Raw genomic sequence first — 22,548 nt, forward strand, 5'->3', positions numbered from 1 at the left:
CGAACGTACTTTGGTGCGAAAAGTGCAAATCAATCCCAGAACAACAGCAAAGGACCTTGTGAAGATGCTGGAGGAAACAGGTACAAACGTATCTATATCCACAGTAAAACAAACCCTATATCGACATAACCTGAAAGGCCGCTCAGCAAGGAAGAAGCCACTGCTCCAAAACCGCCATAAAAAAGCCAGACGACGGTTTGCAACTGCACATGGGGACAAAGATTGTACTTTCTGGAAAAATGTCCACTGGTCTGATGAAACAGAAATAGAACTGTTTGCCCATAATGCCCATCGTTATGTTTGGAGGAAAAAGGTGGAGGCTTGCAAGCCGAAGAACACCATCCCAAATGTGAAGCACAGGGGTGGCAGCATCATGTTGTGGGGGTGCTTTGCTGCAGAGGGACTGGTGCACTTCACAAAATAGATGACATCATAAGGAGGAAAATGACGTGGATATATTGAAGCAACATCTCAAGGCATCAGTCAGGAAGTTAAAGCTTAGTCGCAAATGGGTCTTCCAAATGGACAATGACCCCAAGCATACTTCCAAAGTTGTGGCAAAATGGCTTAAGGACAACAAAGTCAAGGTATTGGAGTGGCAATCACAAAGCCCTGATCTCAGTCCCATAGAAAATTAGTGGGCAGAACTGAAAAAGCGTTTGTGAGCAAGGAGGCCTACAAACCTGACTCAGTTGCACCAGCTCTGTCAGGAGGAAGGGGCCAAAATTCACCCAACTTATTGTGGAAACTTGTGGGAGGCTACCCGAAAAGTTTGACCCAAGTTAAACAATTTAAAGGCAATGTTACCAAATACTAATTGAGTGTATGTACACTTCTGACCCACTGGGAATGTGATGAAAGAAATAAAAGCTGAAATAAATCATTCTCTCTACTATTATTCTGACATTTCACATTCTTAAAATAAAGTGGTGATCCTAATTTACCTAAGACAGGGATTTTTTACTTGGATTAAATGTCAGGAATTGTGAAAAACTGAGTTTAAATATATTTGGATAAGGTGTATGTAAACTTCCGACTTCAACTGTATGTAAGATGGCTAAATAAAGAGCAAAATTATTGATTATTATTATTATTATTATTGTATTATTATTTGTGCCCTGGTCAAATGATTGATTGACAATGTATTTAACAAGTTAACAGAAGATGCTTTCAGTCATAACTGAGTTTATAAATACATTATAAACTGGGTGGTTCAAGCCCTGAATGCTGATTAGCTGACAGCTGTGGTATATCAGACCGTATACCACGGGTATGACAACATTTATTTTTACTGCTCTAATTACCAGTTTATAATAGCAATAAGGCACCTTGGGGGTTTGTGGTATATGGCTAATATACCACGGCTAAGGGCTGTATGCAGGCACTCCGCGTTGCGTCGCGCTTAAGAACATCCCTTAGCCGTGGTATATTGCCTTACTGCTTAATTATAAACTGGGTGGTTCGAGCCCTGAATGCTGATTGGCACCCCCTCGTGACTTATTGCTTAAGTAGACTACTAGCCTACATTTCCTTCATTATCAGGGATCATATACTACTGTCATGAGATGGAATTACTCAGACAGACGATGGCAGTATAACACCAATACAAGATAATAATATATTCTACCTCTGTCACCCAGGAGCAGTAGCCATGTAGTCTAGTCAATTACAATAAGTATGTTATCTCATTAAGTATCTCCTTAAAGTGTCAATCAGCAGTTAAAACAATAATAAAGCGTACTCCACATGGGGCTGGAGAAATGTAACCACTCTCAAATTCATAGACAGAGTTATGGATGCAAAGACTGGCCACCCTTGATATTAACATTTTAGTTTCAACCATGTTTTGAAGCTATATCGTGTTTTTTTACATTAACTTTGTTTCCAAACATTGGAGTGAAATAACTTATATTTTGGGTTCTGATGGAGTATGACAATTTAACTGAGCTCATGAGTCATTTATAAGTTATATTCTTCAAGAATCATTCATTCATAAGTCCAAAAACATATGAAGCAACTGCAGATTGCTCCTTTAACGAAGCAGATGAACAGCAATTATGTGACTTTAGTAGTTTCAGTTTGTTAAAGTCTCTCTAAGATCTAAAAGCACAGGGAGTTTTTTCTTAGTAGCCTAACTAAGTTATTCTAGATAGTTAGTTAGTTACTGTGTGAGTCAAACAGCTTGTGTGTTTAGTGCCTATAAGCACCTCAAGAATATTTTTTATTATTTGCTACTTTGCGAGCCTTATAATATAAGCAGTGGCAACACCTGGCTAGGTGTTACAGTGTAGGATTAATTAATACCCAAGACAATTGTCACTGTCCAGAGCAAATGAGATGGCACTAATGTGTCTTAAGCCATCCGCAGGTGTCCAATGGTATGGGAGAGGGGCGGGCTCATGCATGTCTATCTGTGTTAGTCACAGGTAAGGTCACAGAGCACAACATGGTGACAGGTAATGTTATTGTTAAACTTAGCTGCATAGTTTGCATGCATGTGTTGATGGGGAGTGTGTGTGCGTGTGTTTAACTTTAGCAAACTGTTTAGGTAGACTATTATTATTTATTTATTTAACAAAGAACTAGTTTGATACCGAGCCAAAATTGTTGGTATCTTTTGTGTGCCTTTGTTGCATCTCTCTGACCTGTTAAGGATCCTCTTTAGGTCCATGTATCCGTGAGCCTAATTATAAAGTGGTCTTGATATGAACCCCTTCATAGGCTTCATGTCGTTCGTCATTGCGCTAATGGTTTATATGCTGAAGTCACCTTTTAAGTCATTCCTATACTAAAATAACTTTTGACTAAATTGGACTGAATTGTCTACGAACTTCTGAAATAGCAAAGCCAATATAAGGTATGTCATCAGTACTATTAGAGAGGGGGCTCCTTTTGTGGGGCAGGTATTTAGCCAAGAGTAAAGCTTTAATTATTATTTTTTTAGCTTTGTTTGTTTACGTAACCCGTTGCTCGAGCACTGTCCAAGGTGCTGAAGTGGAGCTGCTGAAGTGGTGCGCTGCCCGTGAACTCCATTGGGCGAATGCTACAAAGGAATTGTCTACACAAATTGTGTCTACACAAATTGTATCTACTTAGGTGCAGGACTTATTCTACCTCCACTCATAATGACAATCAAAAGTAGTTGTGTATACTTGAATAAATCAAATAATCTATACTTGGTGACAGGTTAAGTGTGTCTCAAGTGAGTAGCTTTTTAGAAGGTGAGCAGTGTTTGAGATACCTCGCATTATGAAACCGTACTCCACACTATGTCCCCTTTATCTTTTTAATAAAACATGAATGTTTTCGGGGCTGTTGATATCCGACTACGCCCCGTGGGAAATCATGGAAGGTTTTTTTTTTACAGAGCGGTGCCCGACGACGTCTCGCTTCATAGATGGGTGAGCGGTGCGCTGGGACAGCATGGCCGAGGAGAATGGACTCAAAGGCCACTGTAGCAGACATCTTGGCCCCGGCCGCTGGACCGGAGGAAGTGGACGACCCAGTTGGAATGGCAAAAGAAGGACATCTTTCTGGATTAAAAGTGACTGGTTTTGAACGGTGACTGCCATGGATGTGCCCGAAGTTCATTAACAGACAGCTCATTTTGACGTCTACAAACAAACCCAAGGATGCACTCACTTAAGGATACAAATATTGTACTTTTTCAGTCCCATAACTGTGCCTGGATGAAATACTTTGGGAGTGAGGGAACTTAACTCTTGATTGATTGATTGCAACCTGACTAGTTTCCATAACTTATTTATCTCCTTTAACTAATGGACTCAATTTTATAATTTTGTTTTTTATGTCTCTACTAGCCTAATGTGGCTTTTGGACATTTTTGTATTGGACTTCACTATTGACAAGCAGTAATGGATGGATTTTTTTACTTGTTCCCTCTGTTTAACTCTTGATTGATTGATCCAGCCAAACCACCCCCTCACTCCCCTCTACCTCTCCTCCCGTCCCCTCTGCATCTCCAGGCAAGTCCCTGGTGTGGATGAGTGGGGGAGGGGGAGTAGGCCTCTCGCCATGGCTCACTCCTCTGACTACCACAACCATAGGGAAATGACCAATGGGCGAGGACATCCTCTCCCCCACCCTCACAATGGAGAAGGCTACCCTCACCCCCACAATCATAATGGGGGAGACCACCTTCACTCTCACAACGGGAGAGGCCACCCTCACTCCCACAATGGGGGCCATGGGGGCCAGGCTGGGGGGTCCCACTCGACAAACCGCTACATGCAGAAGAAGCATCACCGCCACAGGGGAGGCAGGTCCTCACCCATGGGCAGAGTCATCCTCATCAACTCTCCTGTCGATGGTAATCATTTTACTGTGTCTACTCCCCCTCCCACAGTAACACAGTGTTGTATGAACTCTTAAGTCCACAAAACTAAAGCCTGCTGAGCTGAAGATCCTTCATTAGTTCGGGACAATAATACATTTACTTACAACTCCCATATTTCTGCTGTAGCCAACTTATTGTCAATACAGTGTTTCTACTGCATTGGATCTCAGAGTGCCTGTTCCCTCTTGTTTACAGGTGGGGATGACTGTGAAGACCTCCACACAGTGACAGTAGATAAGAGTGCAGACGGCCGTCTGGGATTCAGTGTTAGAGGTGGTTCAGAACACGGACTCAGCATCTTCGTCAGCAAGATAGAGGATGACAGCGCTGCAGGTAGGCCCTATAACAGAGGGAGGGAGGTGTGTGTGTGTGTTGACCCCATAATGACCCCTGTTTGTCTGGCAGACCATGCAGGCCTTTACGAGTGTGTTTGTGTGAGTATGCGTTTGTGGGCTTGCGTGTGTGCATGTGCATTTGTTTGTGTGTGTGTGTTCCTACAGTTGAAGTAGGAAGTTTACATACACCTTAGCCAAATACATTTAAACTCAGTTTTTCACAATTCCTGACATTTATTCCTAGTAAAAATTCCCTGTTCTAGGTAAGTTAGGATCACCACTTTATTTTAGGAATGTGAAATGTCAGAATAATAGTAGAGAGAAGGATTTATTTCAGCTTTTATTTCTTTCATCACATTCCCAGTGGGTCAGACGTTTACATACACTCAAATAGTATTTGGTAACATTGCCTTTAAATTGTTTAAGTTGGGTCAAACGTTTCGGGTAGCCTTCCACAAGCTTCCCACAATAAGTTGGGGGAATTTGACAGATCTGGTGCAACTGAGTCAGGTTTGTAGGCCTCCTTTCTCGCACATGCTTTTTCTGTTCTGCCCACTACATTTCTATGGGATTGAGGTCAGGGCTTTGTGATGGCCACTCCAATACCTTGACTTTGTTGTAGTTAAGCCATTTTGCCACAATTTTGGAAGTATGCTTGGGGTCATTGTCCATTTGGAAGACCCATTTGCGACTAAGCTTTAACTTCCTGATTATGTCTGGAGATGTTTCTTCAATATATCAACATAATTTTCCTCCTCATGATGCCATTTATTTTGTGAAGTGCACCAGTCCCTCCTTCAGCAAAGCACCCCCACAACATGATGCTGCCCCTCCGTGCTTGCAAACCTCCCCCTTTTTCCTCCAAACATAATGATGGTCATCATGGCCAAACAGTTCTATTTTTGTTTCATCAGATCAGAGGACATTTCTCCAAAAAGTATGATCTTTGTCCCCATGTGCAGTTGCAAACCATAGTCTGGCTTTATTATGGCGGTTTTGGAGCAGTGGCTTCTTCCTTGCTGAGCGGCCTTTCAGGTTATGTCGATATAGCACTCGTTTTTACTGTGGATATAGATACGTTTGTACCTGTTTCCTCCAGCATCTTCACAAGGTCCTTTGCTGTTGTTCTGGGATTGATTTGCACTTTTCACACCAAAGTACGTTCATCTCTAGGAGACAGAACACGTCTCCTTCCTGAGCGGTATGACGGCTGCGTGGTCCCATGGTGTTTATACTAGGCCTTGAAGGTAGGCCACAGGTACCCCTCCAATTGACTTAGGCTAATTGACATAATTTATCAGAAGCTTCTAAAGCCAGCTTCTAAAGCCATGACATCACTGGAATTGTGATACAGTGAATTATAAGTGAAATAATCTGTCTGTAAACAATTGTTGTAAAAATGACTTGTGTCATGCACAAAGTAGATGTCCTAACCGACTTGCCAAAGCTATAGTTTGTTGACAAGAAATTTGTGGAGTGGTTGTGTTACGAGAATTTTCAATCCCAATGATAATAACTAACAATCAATTAAGCTTTTGACCAATCCCCAAGGTTTGTAAGACCCTGGCTTTAATAATAATTAGGCAAAGACTCAGCTTATGCAAAAGGTTCGTACAGTTTATTCACGAGAACGTTCTAAAGTCCACAATACAAAGACATGCCATTTTATAACTCACTCCCTACTTACGCACATACCTCCACACAAACAGTAGATAGCCTACGCACATACATACATTTACATTTACGTCATTTAGCAGACACTCTTATCCAGAGCGACTTACAAATTGGTGCAATCGCCTTAAGATATCCAGTGGAACAACCACTTTACAATAGTACATCTATATCTTTTTTTGGGCGGGGTTAGAATGATTACTATATCCTATCCCAGGTATTCCTTAAAGAGGTGGGGTTTCAGGTGTCTACGGAAGGTGGTGATTGACTCCGCTGTCCTGGCATTGTGAGGGAGCTTGTTCCACCATTGGGGTGCCAGAGCAGTGAACAGTTTTGACTGGGCTGAACTGTGCTTCCGCAGAGGTAGGGGGGCCAGCAGGCCAGAGGTGGATGAACGCAGTGCCCTTGTTTGGGTGTAGGGCCTGATCAGAGCCTGAAGGTACGGAGGTGCCGTTCCCCTCACAGCTCCGTAGGCAAGCACCATGGTCTTGTAGCAGATGCGAGCTTCAACTGGAAGCCAGTGGAGTGTGCGGAGGAGCGGGGTGACGTAAGAGAACTTGGGAAGGTTGAACACCAGACGGGCTGCGGCGTTCTGGATGAGTTGTAGGGGTTTAATGGCACAGGCAGGGAGCCCCGCCAACAGGGAGTTGCAGTAATCCAGACAGGAGATGACAAGTGCCTGGATTAGGACCTGCGCCGCTTCCTGTGTAAGGCAGGGTCGTACTCTGCGAATGTTGTATAGCATGAACCTACAGGATCGGGTCACCGCCTTGATGTTAGTGGAGAACGACAGGGTGTTGTCCAGGGTCACGCCGAGGCTCTTAGCACTCTGGGAGGAGGACACAATGGAGTTGTCCACCGTGATGGCGAGATCATGGAAAGGGCAGTCCTTCCCCGGGAGGAAGAGCAGCTCCGTCTTGCCGAGGTTCAGCTTGAGGTGGTGATCCGTCAACCACACTGTTATGTCTGCCAGACATGCAGAGATGCGATTCGCCACCTGGTTATCAGAAGGGGGAAACGAGAAGATTAATTGTGTGTTGTCTGCGTAGCAATGATAGGAGAGACCATGTGAGGATATGACAGAGCCAAGTGACTTGGAGAGGGCCTAGTGACTAGGAGAGGGCCTAGAACTGAGCCCTGGGGGACACCAGTGGTGAGAGCAAGTGGTGCGGAGACGGATTCTCGCCACGCCACCTGGTAGGAGCGACCTGTCAGGTAGGACGCAATCCAAGAGTGAGCCGCGCCGGAGATACCCAACTCGGAGAGGGTGGAGAGGAGGATCTGATGGTTCACAGTATCAAAGGCAGCAGATAGGTCTAGAAGGATGAGAGCAGAGGAGAGAGAGTTAGCTTTAGCAGTGCGGAGAGCCTCCGTGACACAGAGAAGAGCAGTCTCAGTTGAATGACCAGCCTTGAAACCTGACTGATTTGGATCGAGAAGGTAATTCTGAGAGAGATAGCAGGAGAGCTGGCCAAGGACGGCACGTTCAAGAGTTTTGGAGAGAAAAGAAAGAAGGGATACTGGTCTGTAGTTGTTGACATCCGAGGGATCGAGTGTAGGTTTTTTGAGAAGGGGTGCAACTCTCGCTCTCTTGAAGATGGAAGGGACGTAGCCAGCGGTCAAGGATGAGTTGATGAGCGAGGTGAGGTAAGGGAGAAGGCCTCCGGAAATGGTCTGGAGAAGAGAGGAGGGGATAGGGTCAAGCGGGCAGGTTGTTGGGTGGCCAGCCATCACAAGACGCAAGATTTCATCTGGAGAGAGAGGGGAGAAAGAGGTCAAAGCATAGGGTAGGGCAATGTGAGCAGGACCAGCGGTGTCGTTTGACTTAACAAACGAGGATCGGATGTCGTCGACCTTCTTTTCAAAATGGTTGACGAAGTCATCCGCAGAGAGGGAGGAGGGGGGGAGGGGATGGAGGATTCAGGAGGGAGGAGAAGGTGGCAAAGAGCTTCCTAGGGTTAGAGGCAGATGCTTGGAAGTTAGAGTGGTAGAAAGTGGCTTTAGCAGCAGAAACAGAGGAGGAAAATGTAGAGAGGAGGGAGTGAAAAGATGCCAGGTCTGCAGGGAGGCTAGTTTTCCTCCATTTCTGCTCGGCTGCCCGGAGCCCTGTTCTGTGAGCTCGCAATGAGTCGTCAAGCCACGGAGCAAGAGGGGAGGACCGAGCCGGTCGGGAGGATAGGGGACATAGAGAGTCAAAGGATGCAGAAAGGGAGGAGAGGAGGGTTGAGGAGGCAGAATCAGGAGATTTGTTGGAGAAGGATTGAGCAGAGGGAAGAGATGATAGGATGGAAGAGGAGAGAGTAGCAGGAGAGAGAGAGCGAAGGTTGCGACGGAGCAATACCATCTGAGTAGGGGCAGAGTGAGTAGTGTTGGAGGAGAGCGAGAGGGAAAAGGATACAAGGTAGTGATCGGAGACTTGGAGGGGAGTTGCAGTGAGATTAGTAGAAGAACAGCATCTAGTGAAGATGAGGTCAAGCATATTGCCTGCCTTGTGAGTAGGTGGGGACGGTGAGAGGGTGAGGTCAAAAGAGGAGAGGAGTGGAAAGAAGGAGGCAGAGAGAAATGAGTCAAAGGTAGACGTAGGGAGGTTAAAGTCACCCAGAACTGTGAGGGGTGAGCCATCCTCAGGAAAGGAACTTATCAAGGCGTCAAGCTCATTGATGAACTCTCCAAGGGAACCTGGAGGGCGATAAATGGTAAGGATGTTAAGCTTGAATGGGCTAGTGATTGTGACAGCGTGGAATTCAAAGGAGGAGATAGACAGATGGGTCAGGGGAGAAAGAGAGAATGTCCACTTGGGAGAGATGAGGATTCCAGTGCCACCACCCCGCTGACCAGATGCTTTCGGGGTGTGCGAGAACAAGTGGTCAGACGAGGAGAGATCAGTAGGAGTAGCAGTGTTTTCTGTGGTAATCCATGTTTCTGTCAGCGCCAAGAAGTCGAGGGACTGGAGGGTAGCATAGGCTGAGATGAACTCTGCCTTGTTGGCCGCAGACCGGCAGTTCCACACGAACAGTAGGTAGGCTGTATCCTTCTCCATAGTTTTCACCACGGTTTATCACTACCAAGTTCGCAGTTCCATCCCCCCGAGATTAGAGGAACCTTGAAAGGACTCCCTGTCCTATCGTGCATTTCTCAGAGTTCTAGCCAGGTCATGTCATACACAGTTTAATTGTTCTCGGTATCTGCTTAGTCACACACACACACACACACATTTCTCTCCCTCACATGTCTCTACCAAACCTTATTGGACTTACATTTAGTACTTTAATTCATTATACATGTTACAGAATAGAATGATTATCGAATGATTACATTTGTCTAATTAATTATTCATTATATATGTTACTTAATGTCATAATTACGTTTCATGGTGAAATTGTTTGGTCATTACCTTTAAGCATATAAATTCCCTTATCAGGTTGAAAAACAAGTTTTAATGACTCCAACCTAAGTGTATGTAAACTTCCGACTTCAACTGTATGTGTGCGTGTGTATACATGTGTATGTACTGTATGCGTCAGTCAGTCTGTCCTTAAATCCCTTCGTCTCTCCCCTCCAGAGCAGGCAGGTCTCTGTGTAGGGGACAAGTTGGTGGAGGTGAATGGTATCAGCCTGGAAAGCATCACTATGAGCAGTGCTGTGAAGGTCCTGACAGGGAACAACAGGCTGAGGATGGTGGTGAGACGTGTGGGGAAAGTCCCTGGTATACGCTACTCCAAGGAGAAGACTACATGGTGAGAGGGCCTAGTGTAGTGTAGTGTACTGTACTGTTCACTCTTAGAAAGAAATACGATATCTAGAACCTACAAATGTTCTTCAACTGTCCCCATAGCAGAACCCTTTGAAGAACCATTTTTGATTCCAGGTAGAACCTCTTTGGTTCCAGGTAGAACCCTTTTGGGTTCCAGGTAGAACCCTTTCCACAGAGGGTTCTACATGGAATCAAAAATAGTTGTCTTATTGGGACAGCCGAAGACCCCTTCTGGAACCATTTTTTCTAAGAGTGTACTAAACTGTTATATTATGTCACGTCTGTACTGCGCTGTACTGTTATGTGATGTAGTTGGGCAGTTCCTAATGTAATGGTTAGTTGAGACAGGGACATGTGTGTAAATGAGTGCAGTTGTTAATCAGCATTCAAGTTCAAGTGCAACCTGACTAGTTCAAGCCACCTGAAGCACTGGAGTGGAGTGAGCGAAGTATAGGTAATGAGACAGGCTGATATCATAGACTAGACGTAACATTGTAAATGAAAATCCAAATGAGTATGATATGTTACGTTTGGTATGGTTACATAAGACAGAAAGTTACTTAAGGAAAAAACTAAAAGAGGGTGGTTGGTCGTGGTAAACACAAATGTCTAGCATCCCAAAGGTTGAATGTTCAATCTCATTATGGACAACTTTAGCATTTTAGCAAATCTGCAACTTTGCAACTACTTACTACCTTTTAGCTACGTTGCAACTACTTAGCATGTTAGCTAACCCTTCCCCAAACCCTAACCTTAACCTTAGCCCTAACCTTAACCCCTAACCAAGCTAACGTTAGCCACAAAATTGGAATTCGTAACATATCACACGAAATGGATGATGGACATCCATACATCAACAAATAAATGCATACATGTACCATACCAAACGTTACATGTCATACTAATTTGAGTGTCCCAGACTTTCATTTACTATGTTACATCTACCCCTGAGTCCAGGTTTCAGGCAGGAGACTACCTGATGCATATGATCAGTACAACAACAACACTATACAGAGCACAGGAGGTTGGAGGTACCTAACTTGGGGAGAACGGGCTCGTTGTAATGGCTGGAGCGGAATTTGTGAAATTGTATCAGATACATCAAACACATAGTTTCCATTTGTTTGATTCAATTCTATTCGCTCTGTTCTAGCCTTTATTATGAGTCGTCCTCCCCTCGGCAGCCTCCACTGTTACATAGTTAGTGTCACATGGTTCCATATAATATGTATCCGGTTTTGTGATACCGAGTGTATCGTATGCATCAACAGTGTGTTAAATGCATCATGATCCTTTTGAAATTGATCCCATTAGGCTTATGGTTTGTGAATTCTTTATAAATATTACGTTTTTCATAGTGTCACATCAATAGAACTCAATGTAGAACAGCTAGTATTATATCTCTGGTCACATCAGTATGATGCGTCACCACTAGGTTATCTTGCTGCTGAGGGATCTTGGTTTCATGGTGCACGGCTAGATGGATTTCCTCTATGACTATGGCTATTTGACTAATTGATAGGAAGGACAGAACTCACTGGGGAATGGGGCTGCTGCTGTGTGTGTGCGCATGTGTGTGAGTGTTAGTAGGTGAGGAGGGAGGTGTAGTATGTCAAATTAAATCTAATTTGAGGGGGGGGGGCAATGCAAATAGTCTGGGTAGCCATTTGATTAGATGTTCAGGAGTCTTACGGCTTGGGGGTAGAAGCTGTTCAGAAGCCTCTTGGACCTACACTTGGTGCTCAGGTACCGCTTGCCGTGCGGTAGCAGAGAGAACAGTCTATGACTAGGGTGGCTGGTGTCTGACAATTTTTAGGGCCTTCATCTGACACCGTCTGGTATAGAGGTCCTGGATGGCAGGAAGCTTTGACCCAGTGATGTACTGGGCCGTACGTACTACCCTCTGTAACGCCTTGCGGTCGGAGGCCGAGCAGTTGCCATATCTGGCAGTGATGCAACCAGTCAGGATGCTCTTGATGGTGCAGCTGTAGAACCTTTTGAGGATCTGAGGACCCATGCCAAATCTTTTCAGTCTCCTGAGGGGGAATAGGTTTTGTCGTGCCCTCTTCACGACTGTATTGGTGTGCTTGGACCATGTTAGTTTGTTGGTGATGTGGACACCAAGGAACTTGAAGCTCTCAACCTGCTCCACTGCAGCCCCGTCGACGAGAATGGGGGCATGCTCGGTCTTGTTTTTCCTGCAGTCCACAATCATCTCCTTTGTCTTGATCACATTGAGGGAGAGGTTGTTGTCCTGGCACCACACGGCCAGGTCTCTGACCTCCTCCCTATAGGCTGTCTCGTCGTTATCGGTGATCAGGCCTACCACTGTTGTGTCATCGGCAAACTTAAGGATGGTGTTGCAGTTGTGCCTGGCTGTGCAGTCATGGGTGAACAGGGAGTACAAGAGGGGACTGTGCACGCAACCCTGAGGGGCTCCTGTGTTGACTATCAGCGTGGCGGATGTGTTGTTACCTATCCTCACCACCTGGGGGCGGCCCATCAGGAAGTCCAAGATCCAGTTGCAGAGGGAGGTGTTTAGTCCCAGGGTCCTTAGCTTATTGATGAGCTTTGAGGGCACTACGGTGTTGAACGCTGACCTGTAGTCAATGAATAGCATTCTCACATAGGTGTTCCTTTTGTCCAGTTGGGAAAGGGCAATGTGGAGTGCAATAGAGATTGCATCATCTGTGGATCTGTTAGTGCGGTATGCAAATTGGAGTGGGTCTAGTGTATGTACATATCTGTGTGTGTTTGTATGTACAGTATGTTTATCTACATATCTAGCATGTGTTTGTTTCTGCAGGGTGGATCTGATCCAGAGGCGTATGGTAGTAGAGGAGAGTGGTCGTACTCCTTCAGATGCCAGTTCAGACAGTGTTCTCCGTAGGATGGTTCACCTGTACACAACCTCAGACGACTACTGCCTGGGATTCAACATCAGAGGGGGCAAAGAGTTCGGACTGGGCATCTATGTCTCTAAGTACGTGGTCCTGGGGAAGTTACAGGTTGGGAAGGTTTATGTTCCCACCCATCACTAGATTAAACTGCTCAAGCATACAACACTGTTGCTCTCAACAACAACAAAATACAGTGGAGATACCTTTGTTTGTAACATGTAAATATATTCAGAATTGACTTGTGGGAGACATGAGCAGCCCTTAATTGAATCTGAACTCTAACTACTGGATGGCAACTATCAGAGAACAATGTTAGAACAACGTTAGAAGCTCAGAGCAATACAAAACACAACTCAAAACAACCGGCCAACTCCATGACACATCTTCCTTGACTTCTCCGTGTATTGTGATCAGGTTGGACCCTGGGGGTCTGGCGGAGCAGCACGGCATCAAGATGGGCGACCAGATCCTAGCGGCCAATGGGGTGAGCTTTGATGGCATCACCCATAGCAATGCCGTGGAAGTTCTGAAGAGCCACACCCACATCATGCTAACCATCAGGGTGAGAGAGAAGACTCATCTTTGACTGCGTTCCTAGTGGCACCCTGTTCCCTTTATAGTGCACTACCCCTGTTGGGACGCAAACTTTTTCTTTAGCTATCTATAGTGCTTTCACCTATCCAGTCCTATCAGATCTGTGAAGTGGAGTGAACTAGCTAGGGCAGATGGAAGGGAACATCTTTCTGAAGTGAAACACAGCCATTATAAGTGCATCTAAATAGTCTAAAGTTGCCTCCACTCCTTGTCTCCTCTCCATCATATACACTGATCAATACTGTTCTCCTAAATGCATGTACATCAAGGTTGAAAGTGGTACACACTAACCTTTCATATGAAACATGTACTCGATGTTCAATAGGTTAGATCCATTTCATACCTAACAGTTGATCACGTGGTGCTCTAAGTACTCTGGCACATTAATGGATGTTTCAGTGCGTTAAACAATACCGGCTCTTCTTGCGCAGGGGAGTGAGACAGCATAGTAAAGCAGACAGCTGGCACCTGGCCCATGCATTCCTCTGTTTTTGTGTGTGTGTGTGTGTGTGTGTGTGTGTGTGTGTGTGTGTGTGTGTGTGTGTGTGTGTGTGTGTGTGTGTGTGTATGTGAGTTTGTGTGCACGCCCAGCCCCTCGCATTCCAGTGAGCTCACTTTACTCCTCTCATCTCGGGTTCCGTGCGAGAAAAAACGCCAGGGACGACGTTCATTATTTACAAGGCAGCAAGATCAAGTTATAATCAGCAGAAAGCCTTGTTTTATGTCTCTCCTCTGCCCTGCGCTAAACCCTATTATGGCTAAAAATTACACACATAGGAGCCGGGTTAGTTTGCTAAACGCCCCCCAACACCTGCCCAGAACAAGGCCCATTGTGGAGGCTCTCAGAGGGGGTCCACTGTGACTTCCGCCTGACCTGAAATGTTGGCTTTTCTTTGTGGTCTTAAGTGTAGGGATCTTAGAAGTGGTCAAGTGAGACTTGTGCTTGACCTAAAATGGTGCCCTGTTCTCCATGTGGACCTGTGCTGAGTAACAGTATGGTGAGAAGGCATAAGCTGCCCTGGAGAGGTGGTGAATCTGGTGAGTGAGTGTCTGCCATCTTGGGTCAGGGCTCCAGTTTTTCCCTAGTGCTGTGTTTCTGTATTAATACAGGACGTGTGTGTGTGTGTATTTGTTTACACATCTGCATGCGTGCGTGCGTGCGTGCGTGCGTGTGTGTGTGTGTCCTCATGTGGAATTGCAGTGAGGTCCGTCAAGTTCCTAAGGGTCACTTGTCCTTGTAGCACCCACACACTTTCACTGAGTGGAAGGTCACATGTGCCCCAGAGCTAGAAGAAACTTCTGTGAGACTCTGTAAAGGTCATGAAATAGAGGCTAGTCTACTTATATCCCGTCCTCAGAACACCTATCCTAGGGTAAACACATCCAGATATCCACATAAGGAGTGAGAACTGAACTTCTGATAAAATATTTATAGAAATGTCGTGTGTGATGATGATGAGTATGATGGAGAGAATAAGGTGGAGGATGATGATGATAATGATAATGATAGAGAACGAATATGATTATGATGACGATGATTGTGATGATGATGTGATGTTTAACTTCATCCTAACAGGAGGCAGGAAGATACCCTGCATACAAAGAGATGGTGGCTGAATACAGCTGGCTCAGCAAAAGTAAGTATCTCTCTTCTTAGTATGCTACTCACACACAGACAATCCTGAATGTATAGTATACTAATGGAAGTACAATGAGCTAATAAGTAACATGAAAGGATTCAAACGTAGAAAATAAAAAATAAGTACATTAAACGCTTGACCTCAATGTTTTATTTGAATATTCCATTCATTTCATGAAAGCTTCACCAATTCTAGAATCCCAATCTCCAATTAAGACTCTGCCAGATTCTACATTACATGACATTACGTGTCAATCTAAAGTAGAGCACCGGCTACATCACATGTACTTTAACTAAATCCCTCTGCGGTGTTCATCTCAGTCCCCAGATCTGATCCTCTGCTTTTTGCTTAATATGAGTGGGTCTGAAAATAGCCCCAGATTAGTGCTGTGTGTGCTCAGAGACAGAGCAGTACTCTGGGTTGGGCACGGCGTGTTACGACAGGTTGGTGGCTGGGTGGCTGGATGTGTTTGTGTCCCAAATGGCATCCTATTCCCTATTTAGTGCACTTTTGACTAGTGTCTATAGGGCTCTGGTCAAAAGTAGTGCACTACTGTATATAAGAAATAGGGTGCCATTTGCAACATACTCTCGGTGTATTTAGGTTGCTGGGATCTAAGGCTACTGAGTCGTTTCTGGGTTTTAAATGATTTTTCCTGATGATTCATGTAGTTGAATTGATTCTCTGGATTTACTGTAGTTAAAGCCAATGGGATTAGCTAACACAGCGATTTGTTGTTTTAAAGTTTTGAAAGTCTCTGAAAAAGTGTTCCATTGAAAAAGTTTGGTTACTTTTGGATCCCGTGACGGGGTTAGCCTCAGTTGCTGGTACTGCTATATCTGTCCAGGGATACTGCCAACCAAAAGTTTGAAGAGATGCTTGGCGTAGCAGCTAGCCTATCTGCTAACTAGCTCTCAAGCTAGCAAGGTTTCCTTGACAGATTGAACACACGCAGTTAGCCCTTGTGGCTGGGACAGCAGATTGTCCCAGGCTTGTGGCTGTCTGAATCCCTGCTGTTTGCTGCTGTTTAAATCTTCCCTGCGACCTGCCCTGTCTTCTGGAACTGCATGGAGTACCAGAATTGGCATGCAATCCTACCATGGCATCCAAAGCCAAAGGTGGGAGTCATGGAGGGGACAGTATTTCTCTATCACAGGTGAAGGATCTTTTAAACAAACAAAAAGAGTTCTACAAGCAGTTGTTACAACAATAGGAAAATAGCTTCAAGAGCTTTGTCCAAATACTGATGGACTCAACTAACAAAAGAATAGACGATCTGACCAGAGAGGTCCAGGACCTTCAAGAATTGTTTGCAAGGAGAGGATGTCCTGAAAGAAACTTGCAGCAAGATGACAAAAAACTGTAAATCCTCTCGCTGACATCAGCACTCTCTCTGTGAATCATTATTAACAATGCCTGGAAAAAACGACTATCTAAAGGGACAATCCAGGAGGAATAACATTGTTGTGAATGACATACCAGAGTCTTCACATGAGAGCTTGACCGAGTCTGAGGAGAAAATACGAAAGAATGATCACTGAAAAGCTGCCGATGGATCATACGAAGATTGAGGTGGAACGCACCCACAGGTCTGGAAAACATGTAACCAGCCTAGGTGACAGACTGAGGCCGATAGTGGTCAAGTTCCTGAGGTTTAAGGACAAGATGGCTGTTCTGGAGAGAGCCAAGAACTTGAGAGGAACCAACATCATCCTCAACGAGGACCTCTCTGAAGCTGTGTGCCAGAGGCGGAAAGAACTTATCCCAACTATGAAAGCTGTCAGAGAGCATGGGAACATTGCTAACATCTGCTACGACCAGCTCATTGTCCATCCTCCCTCCAAAAAGCCTGGGAGGAATGAGAGAGACAAGCCTCAGGGTCAGTAGCTTCAGCCCAACATCACACACACACACACACACACACACACACACACACACACACACACACACACACACACACACACACACACACACACACACACACACACACACACACACACACACACACACACACACACACACACACACACACACACACACACACACACACACACACATTTATTTTGTCTCGTCTCCCTTTTATGTTTATCTCCAATAAGCTACCAATGCAAGGGCTAAGAATAGCCATATTAATACATGTAGCCTTAGAAATAAGGTTCATGAAAAAAAATGACTTGCTAACATCAGATAACATTCATATACTGGCCATCTCTGAAACGAATTCCTTTGATACAGCAGTAGCAATACAGGGATATAACATCTACAGAAAATACAGGAATGCCCATGGTGGTGGTGTTGCTGTATATGTTCAGAGCCATATTCCTGTAAAGCTTAGAGAGGATCTAATGTCAAATGTTGTTAAAGTGTTGTGGTTGCTAGTTCACCTGCCTCATCTAGAACTTCTTATTTTGGGGGGCTGCTATAGGCCATCAAGTGCTTACAGTCAGTATTTGAATAATATGTGTGCAATGCTTGATAATGTGTGTGACGTTAATAGAGAGGTCTATTTTCTGGGTGACCTGAACATTGACTGCTTAGCAACTAGCTATCCTCTCAAGATGAAGCTTCTAACTGTGACTAGTGCCTGTAATATGACTCAGGTTATCACTCAACCAACTAGAGTACATACCAATAGTGTTGGATCAGATCGTCACTAATGCTACAGAGCTTTTCTCCAAAGCAATATCAGTTTGCATTGTCTGTAGTGACTATAACAAATTGGCAATAATAAGGAAAGCCAAAGTGCCACAGGTTGGGCCTAAAGTAATTTATAAGAGATCATAGAAAATGTTATTTTGTTGAAGATGTAAAAAATGTATGTTGGTCTGATGTGTATGAGGAATTGAATCCAGATGCAGCACTGGAAGTATTAAAACAAGTATTAATGCTAATTGTTGACAAGCATGCACCTGTTAGTTTCTTATCTGCGAGAACTATTAGAGCCCCCTGGATTGATGATTAATTAAAAAAAGATATGCTTCAAAGCAATTATGCCAAAGAGGTGGCAAAGAAGTCAGGATGCTCAGCTGATTGGTTGACATGATATAAATGGAGAAATATTGTGACTAAACTTATATTACCAAACAAAGATAACTGACATAAAACACAATGGAAAAATACTTTGGAGTACCTTAAATGATGTCATGGGCAGAAAACCCGATTAATCTCCATCGTTCATTGAAGTTGATGGGTCATTTATAACAAAACCTTTTGATATTGCCAATCATTTCAATGACTATTTCACTAGTAAAGTGGAAACTCAGAAGTGAAATGACAACATTGAACAGTGAACCATCATATTTTTGTATAAAATATCTAAAAATGAAAGTGAAGGATTGCTGTTTGGAATTTGGTGAAGTTCGTGTGGGAGAGGTGGAAAAACTATTGTTATCCATCAATAATGATAAGTCACCAGGTATAGACAACAGTGATGGGCAACTATGGAAAATGGAGGCAGACTGTATTGCCACTACTATTTGCTATAACTTTAACCAAAGCCTAAATGAGTTTGTGCCACAGGCGTGGAAGGAAGCTAAAGTAATTCCACTGCCTAAAAATAGTAAAGCACCATTTGCTGGCTCTAACAGCCGCCCAATCAGTTTGCTGCCTGCGCTTAGTAAACTGATGGATAAGATTGTGTTTGACCAAATACAATGTTATTTTTCATAGAACAAGTTAACTACTGACTTTCAGCATGCAAATAGAGAAGGGCCCTCAACTTCTACTGCTCTGACTCTGATGACTGATGTTTGATTAAAAGAAATGGATAATAAGATTATAGTTGGAGATATATTGTTAGATTTCAGTGCAGCCTTTGATGTTATTGATCATGCATTTTTATTGAAAAAACTTTATATCACCTGCCATCACATGGTTGGAGAGTTATTTATCCAACAGAACCCAGAGAGCGTTCTTCAATGGAAGCTTCTCTATCATAAGATATGTACAGTGCAGTGTCCCAGGGGGGCAGTTGCCTTGGGCCATTATTCTTCTCGATTTTTACAAATGATTTGCCACTGGTATTACATGAAGCTAGAATGACTATGTATGCAGATTCCACATGTCAGCACCCAAAGCCTGTGAGCTCACTTAAATTCTAAATAATGAGTTAAAGTCAGCATCCGAGTGGGTGATTAATAATAAATTGGTCTTAAATACATGGTATTTAAGACTGGTATGACCATTGAGCAAGTTGAGGAAGCTAAACTCCTAGGTATATGACATTAGATGGTCAATTATCATGCCATATTGACACATTTCTTGTGAAGATGGGGAGATGTATGTCTGGTATAAAAAGATGTTCTGCTTTTTGACACAACAATCAACTGTACTAGTTGTTTAGGCTCTGGTCTTGTCCCATCTTGATTACTGTCCAGTAATATGGTAAAGTGCAGCGAAGAAAGACTTAGCCATGCTGCAGCTTGCTTAAAACAGAGCCCTTAACTGCACATACAGAACAAACATCAATGACATGCTTGCCAGTCTTTTCTGGTTGAGGGTTGATGAGAGATTAACTGCTTCTCTTCTAGTTTTATGAGAAATATTACTGTGACGAACATTCCAGATTGTCTGCATAATCAAAACATTCAGTTCAGACACCCATACATACCTCACAATACATACCACCAGGGGTCTCTTCTCAGTCCCCAAGTCCAAAACAAATTCCTGGCAATGCACAGTTTTATACAGAGCCATGATTGCAAACAGCAAATTTACCTTTAATAAACAGATTAAAAACACACACATTTTGTTGTTGTATTGTTTGTATTATTTTTTAGTTGCTTTGTTTGTATTTTGTTGTATCTAAAATGTGTGTTACTGTCCTTGTCTATCAGTGTTTTGTTACTTGTCATGTTTGTGTTTTTTGTGGACCCCAGGAAGAGTAGCTTCTGCAAAAGCTTATTGGGATCCAAATAAACAAATAAACAAACAAACAGTGAGCTCAGCCAGATGTCAGTCTGTACCAACTACAAAGACTTTATGATCTTGTTAAAATGTGTGTTATGTATACAGCTCGTGGACTGTGGGATGGGAACTAGAGTTGGATGATTTGAGGACACAATATAAAACTGAGGAAAGCATGACTTCATTCTGATTACACAATAAACCCTGATTTCAACTCCACTTATGAGGTTCGCTGGTGGTCACTTTCATCAAACTACCAATAGGTGTCTTTAACATACATTTTGCATCATTAGAGAATATTATATTGCGTCCTTTGGTATTGAAACACTATACATTTACTTTTCAAATCTCCAGCTACTGTTTCTAAATGAGTTCCTCTTCTTCCCCATGCAGTGGCCAATGGAGGGCCTCCGTCCTCCTCCCAGGGCTCTGACTCTTACTCCTCGGCCTCCTCCCTGTCTTCCACCCCCCTCAGCTCCCTTAGTGGTCTCTCCCAGGTCCTCTTCCCCCCCGCCTTTGGCTCCGACATGGTGGACGTCTGCATCTCCACTGAGGACCGCTCTCGCCGCACCAGCAGCTCCGAACGCACCGCAGAGACTGCCATGCAGACTGACCTACACCCCCCCTTGGACTCTAACGCACCCCCCTCGCCTCATGGAAGGCTGGTTGCCATGGAAACAAGTCGGACGCTAGGCGCCACTGTGTTATTGAAAGACACACCGATTCGTGGGAAAGGAGAAGGTCCTGTGGAAAGGGGAGGGGCTGGAGATGGGGGAAGGGGCAAAGGGGGGATGTTGTCACCAGGGGAACAGGATGTGGCGCAGGACTCCCCGAAAACGGCGGTGCTTATGGCCCTGAGCAGACCGAGAAAGCCGATCAGACGATCCCAGAGCCATATCACAGTTACAGGTGAGGAGCAAAACTTTGATCAGTTCATGTAAATAGTTTCCAGTCCACAGCGTATGGTCCGCAAGAAATCCAAAGGCCTAAGAGATCAGAGGCCAAAGAATCAGAAATGGGAAATACACTGTTTTCAAAGAACAGTTTTTGGAGTGTATCCCTCCCTCCTGTTTTTGATACATGAATAGGCATACCTGTATATCTAATCCTAACCCAGAGCAACTATCTCCTTCGCCACACTAGAGTTACCCAGAGTTCAGTTCAGTGCCTGTGGCTGTGAGTGCCTCTGGGTAACGAGATACGCCCTCTGAGCTTTAGGGAGATCCCCTCTGAGCTGGAGTCTGATGACCTGCACACGACCCCACTGGCCCTCCTTCTCACCAGGAAGTCAACGAAAACAACACTGAAGCCTTTTTCACACTATAAGGCCAACCCGAACCAAACTGTGCTGGCCAGGATATTTTAATTTCACATTGTCCTTTCCAGCATGGTTTCAGAACTATGGTGTATGCTTAACCAGGCCAGCATTGCACAGCTCGACTTGGCTCAATAGTGTGAATCAGGCGTTACTGTCTGAGGGTGCATCTCAATAGTCAATGCTCTCCTCTCCTTCAACTGCACTGATCTGAAAATAAAGAAAAGGTGAAAGCAAAATGGTGATGATACCTACAGTAACAGGTATTTGATTTCACCCGATGGTTACTTTATGCAGATGAGGGAAAGGACACAAAGAAAGTCACTTCAGACTATTCAGATGCACCCTGAGTCATACTTTTGTTAATATTATCCAGATGACAGCGGCAGAGGTTTCAAAATAACAGTGAATGTAACCATCTGTGTACAATACATCAATATTACCGGGTTGTTGTCTACTAGGAATGATTTACTGGAGAGGGCAGAGAATGTGACTGGATGAGAGATGAACAGTCTTTAACCTCTTACTGAAGAGTGTATCATCCACTTTTATTGGCCAGTGTGAGCATAGAACCATGCAAAGTGTAATGAATTATACTTTGAAATAACACACACATACAATTATTTTTGTAATTTTTCTCTGTGAACCTCAATCTGGCAAAGGTACATCCACAAGCAAAGCATTTAACAAAGAGATTACTTGTAACAAATGGGCTTTTCACGTGGTAGTATTTGATTTAATTTAGTCAATTTACTTTAAAGGTGAATATGCAGAAATCGTGCCGCCACTTCCTGGTTGCTAAAATGTATATTTAATTTTTTTTAACTTTATTTATAGATTTTCAGATATAACAACAAAAACAGTACAACCGCAACCCCTCCCTCCCTCACAACCCATCAAGGCATCTATAAAAGTAAGTTAAATAGGAAATAAAAACAGAAAAACTAATAGAAACAGTAATAGAAACAAAAATAATGGGAAAAAAAAGTTTAATAAAAATGATCAGCACAAATGGCCACTAGAAAAGACAAGACTGCTTACCCAACTATGCAAGTTACACTAAGTAAAAGACAGGTT

General features: G+C 43.9%; 1 protein-coding gene across 1 annotated transcript in view; it reads left to right on the forward strand.

Annotated features, from left to right (window-relative positions):
- The first annotated feature begins 4,035 nt into the window (after window positions 1-4,035).
- Window positions 4,036-22,548, forward strand: part of LOC115152687 (PDZ domain-containing protein 7-like) — a 53,681-nt gene continuing 35,168 nt past the window's right edge. The window contains exons 1-7 of the mRNA XM_029697424.1: window positions 4,036-4,330; window positions 4,553-4,690; window positions 9,926-10,100; window positions 12,924-13,100; window positions 13,432-13,579; window positions 15,188-15,248; window positions 20,550-21,065. Coding sequence (XP_029553284.1) covers window positions 4,036-4,330; window positions 4,553-4,690; window positions 9,926-10,100; window positions 12,924-13,100; window positions 13,432-13,579; window positions 15,188-15,248; window positions 20,550-21,065 — 1,510 coding nt within the window. The remainder of the gene's footprint in view (window positions 4,331-4,552; window positions 4,691-9,925; window positions 10,101-12,923; window positions 13,101-13,431; window positions 13,580-15,187; window positions 15,249-20,549; window positions 21,066-22,548) is intronic.

Source organism: Salmo trutta, chromosome 18, assembly GCF_901001165.1.
Source record: "Salmo trutta chromosome 18, fSalTru1.1, whole genome shotgun sequence".
In the NCBI taxonomy this organism is placed as follows: Eukaryota; Metazoa; Chordata; class Actinopteri; order Salmoniformes; family Salmonidae; genus Salmo; species Salmo trutta.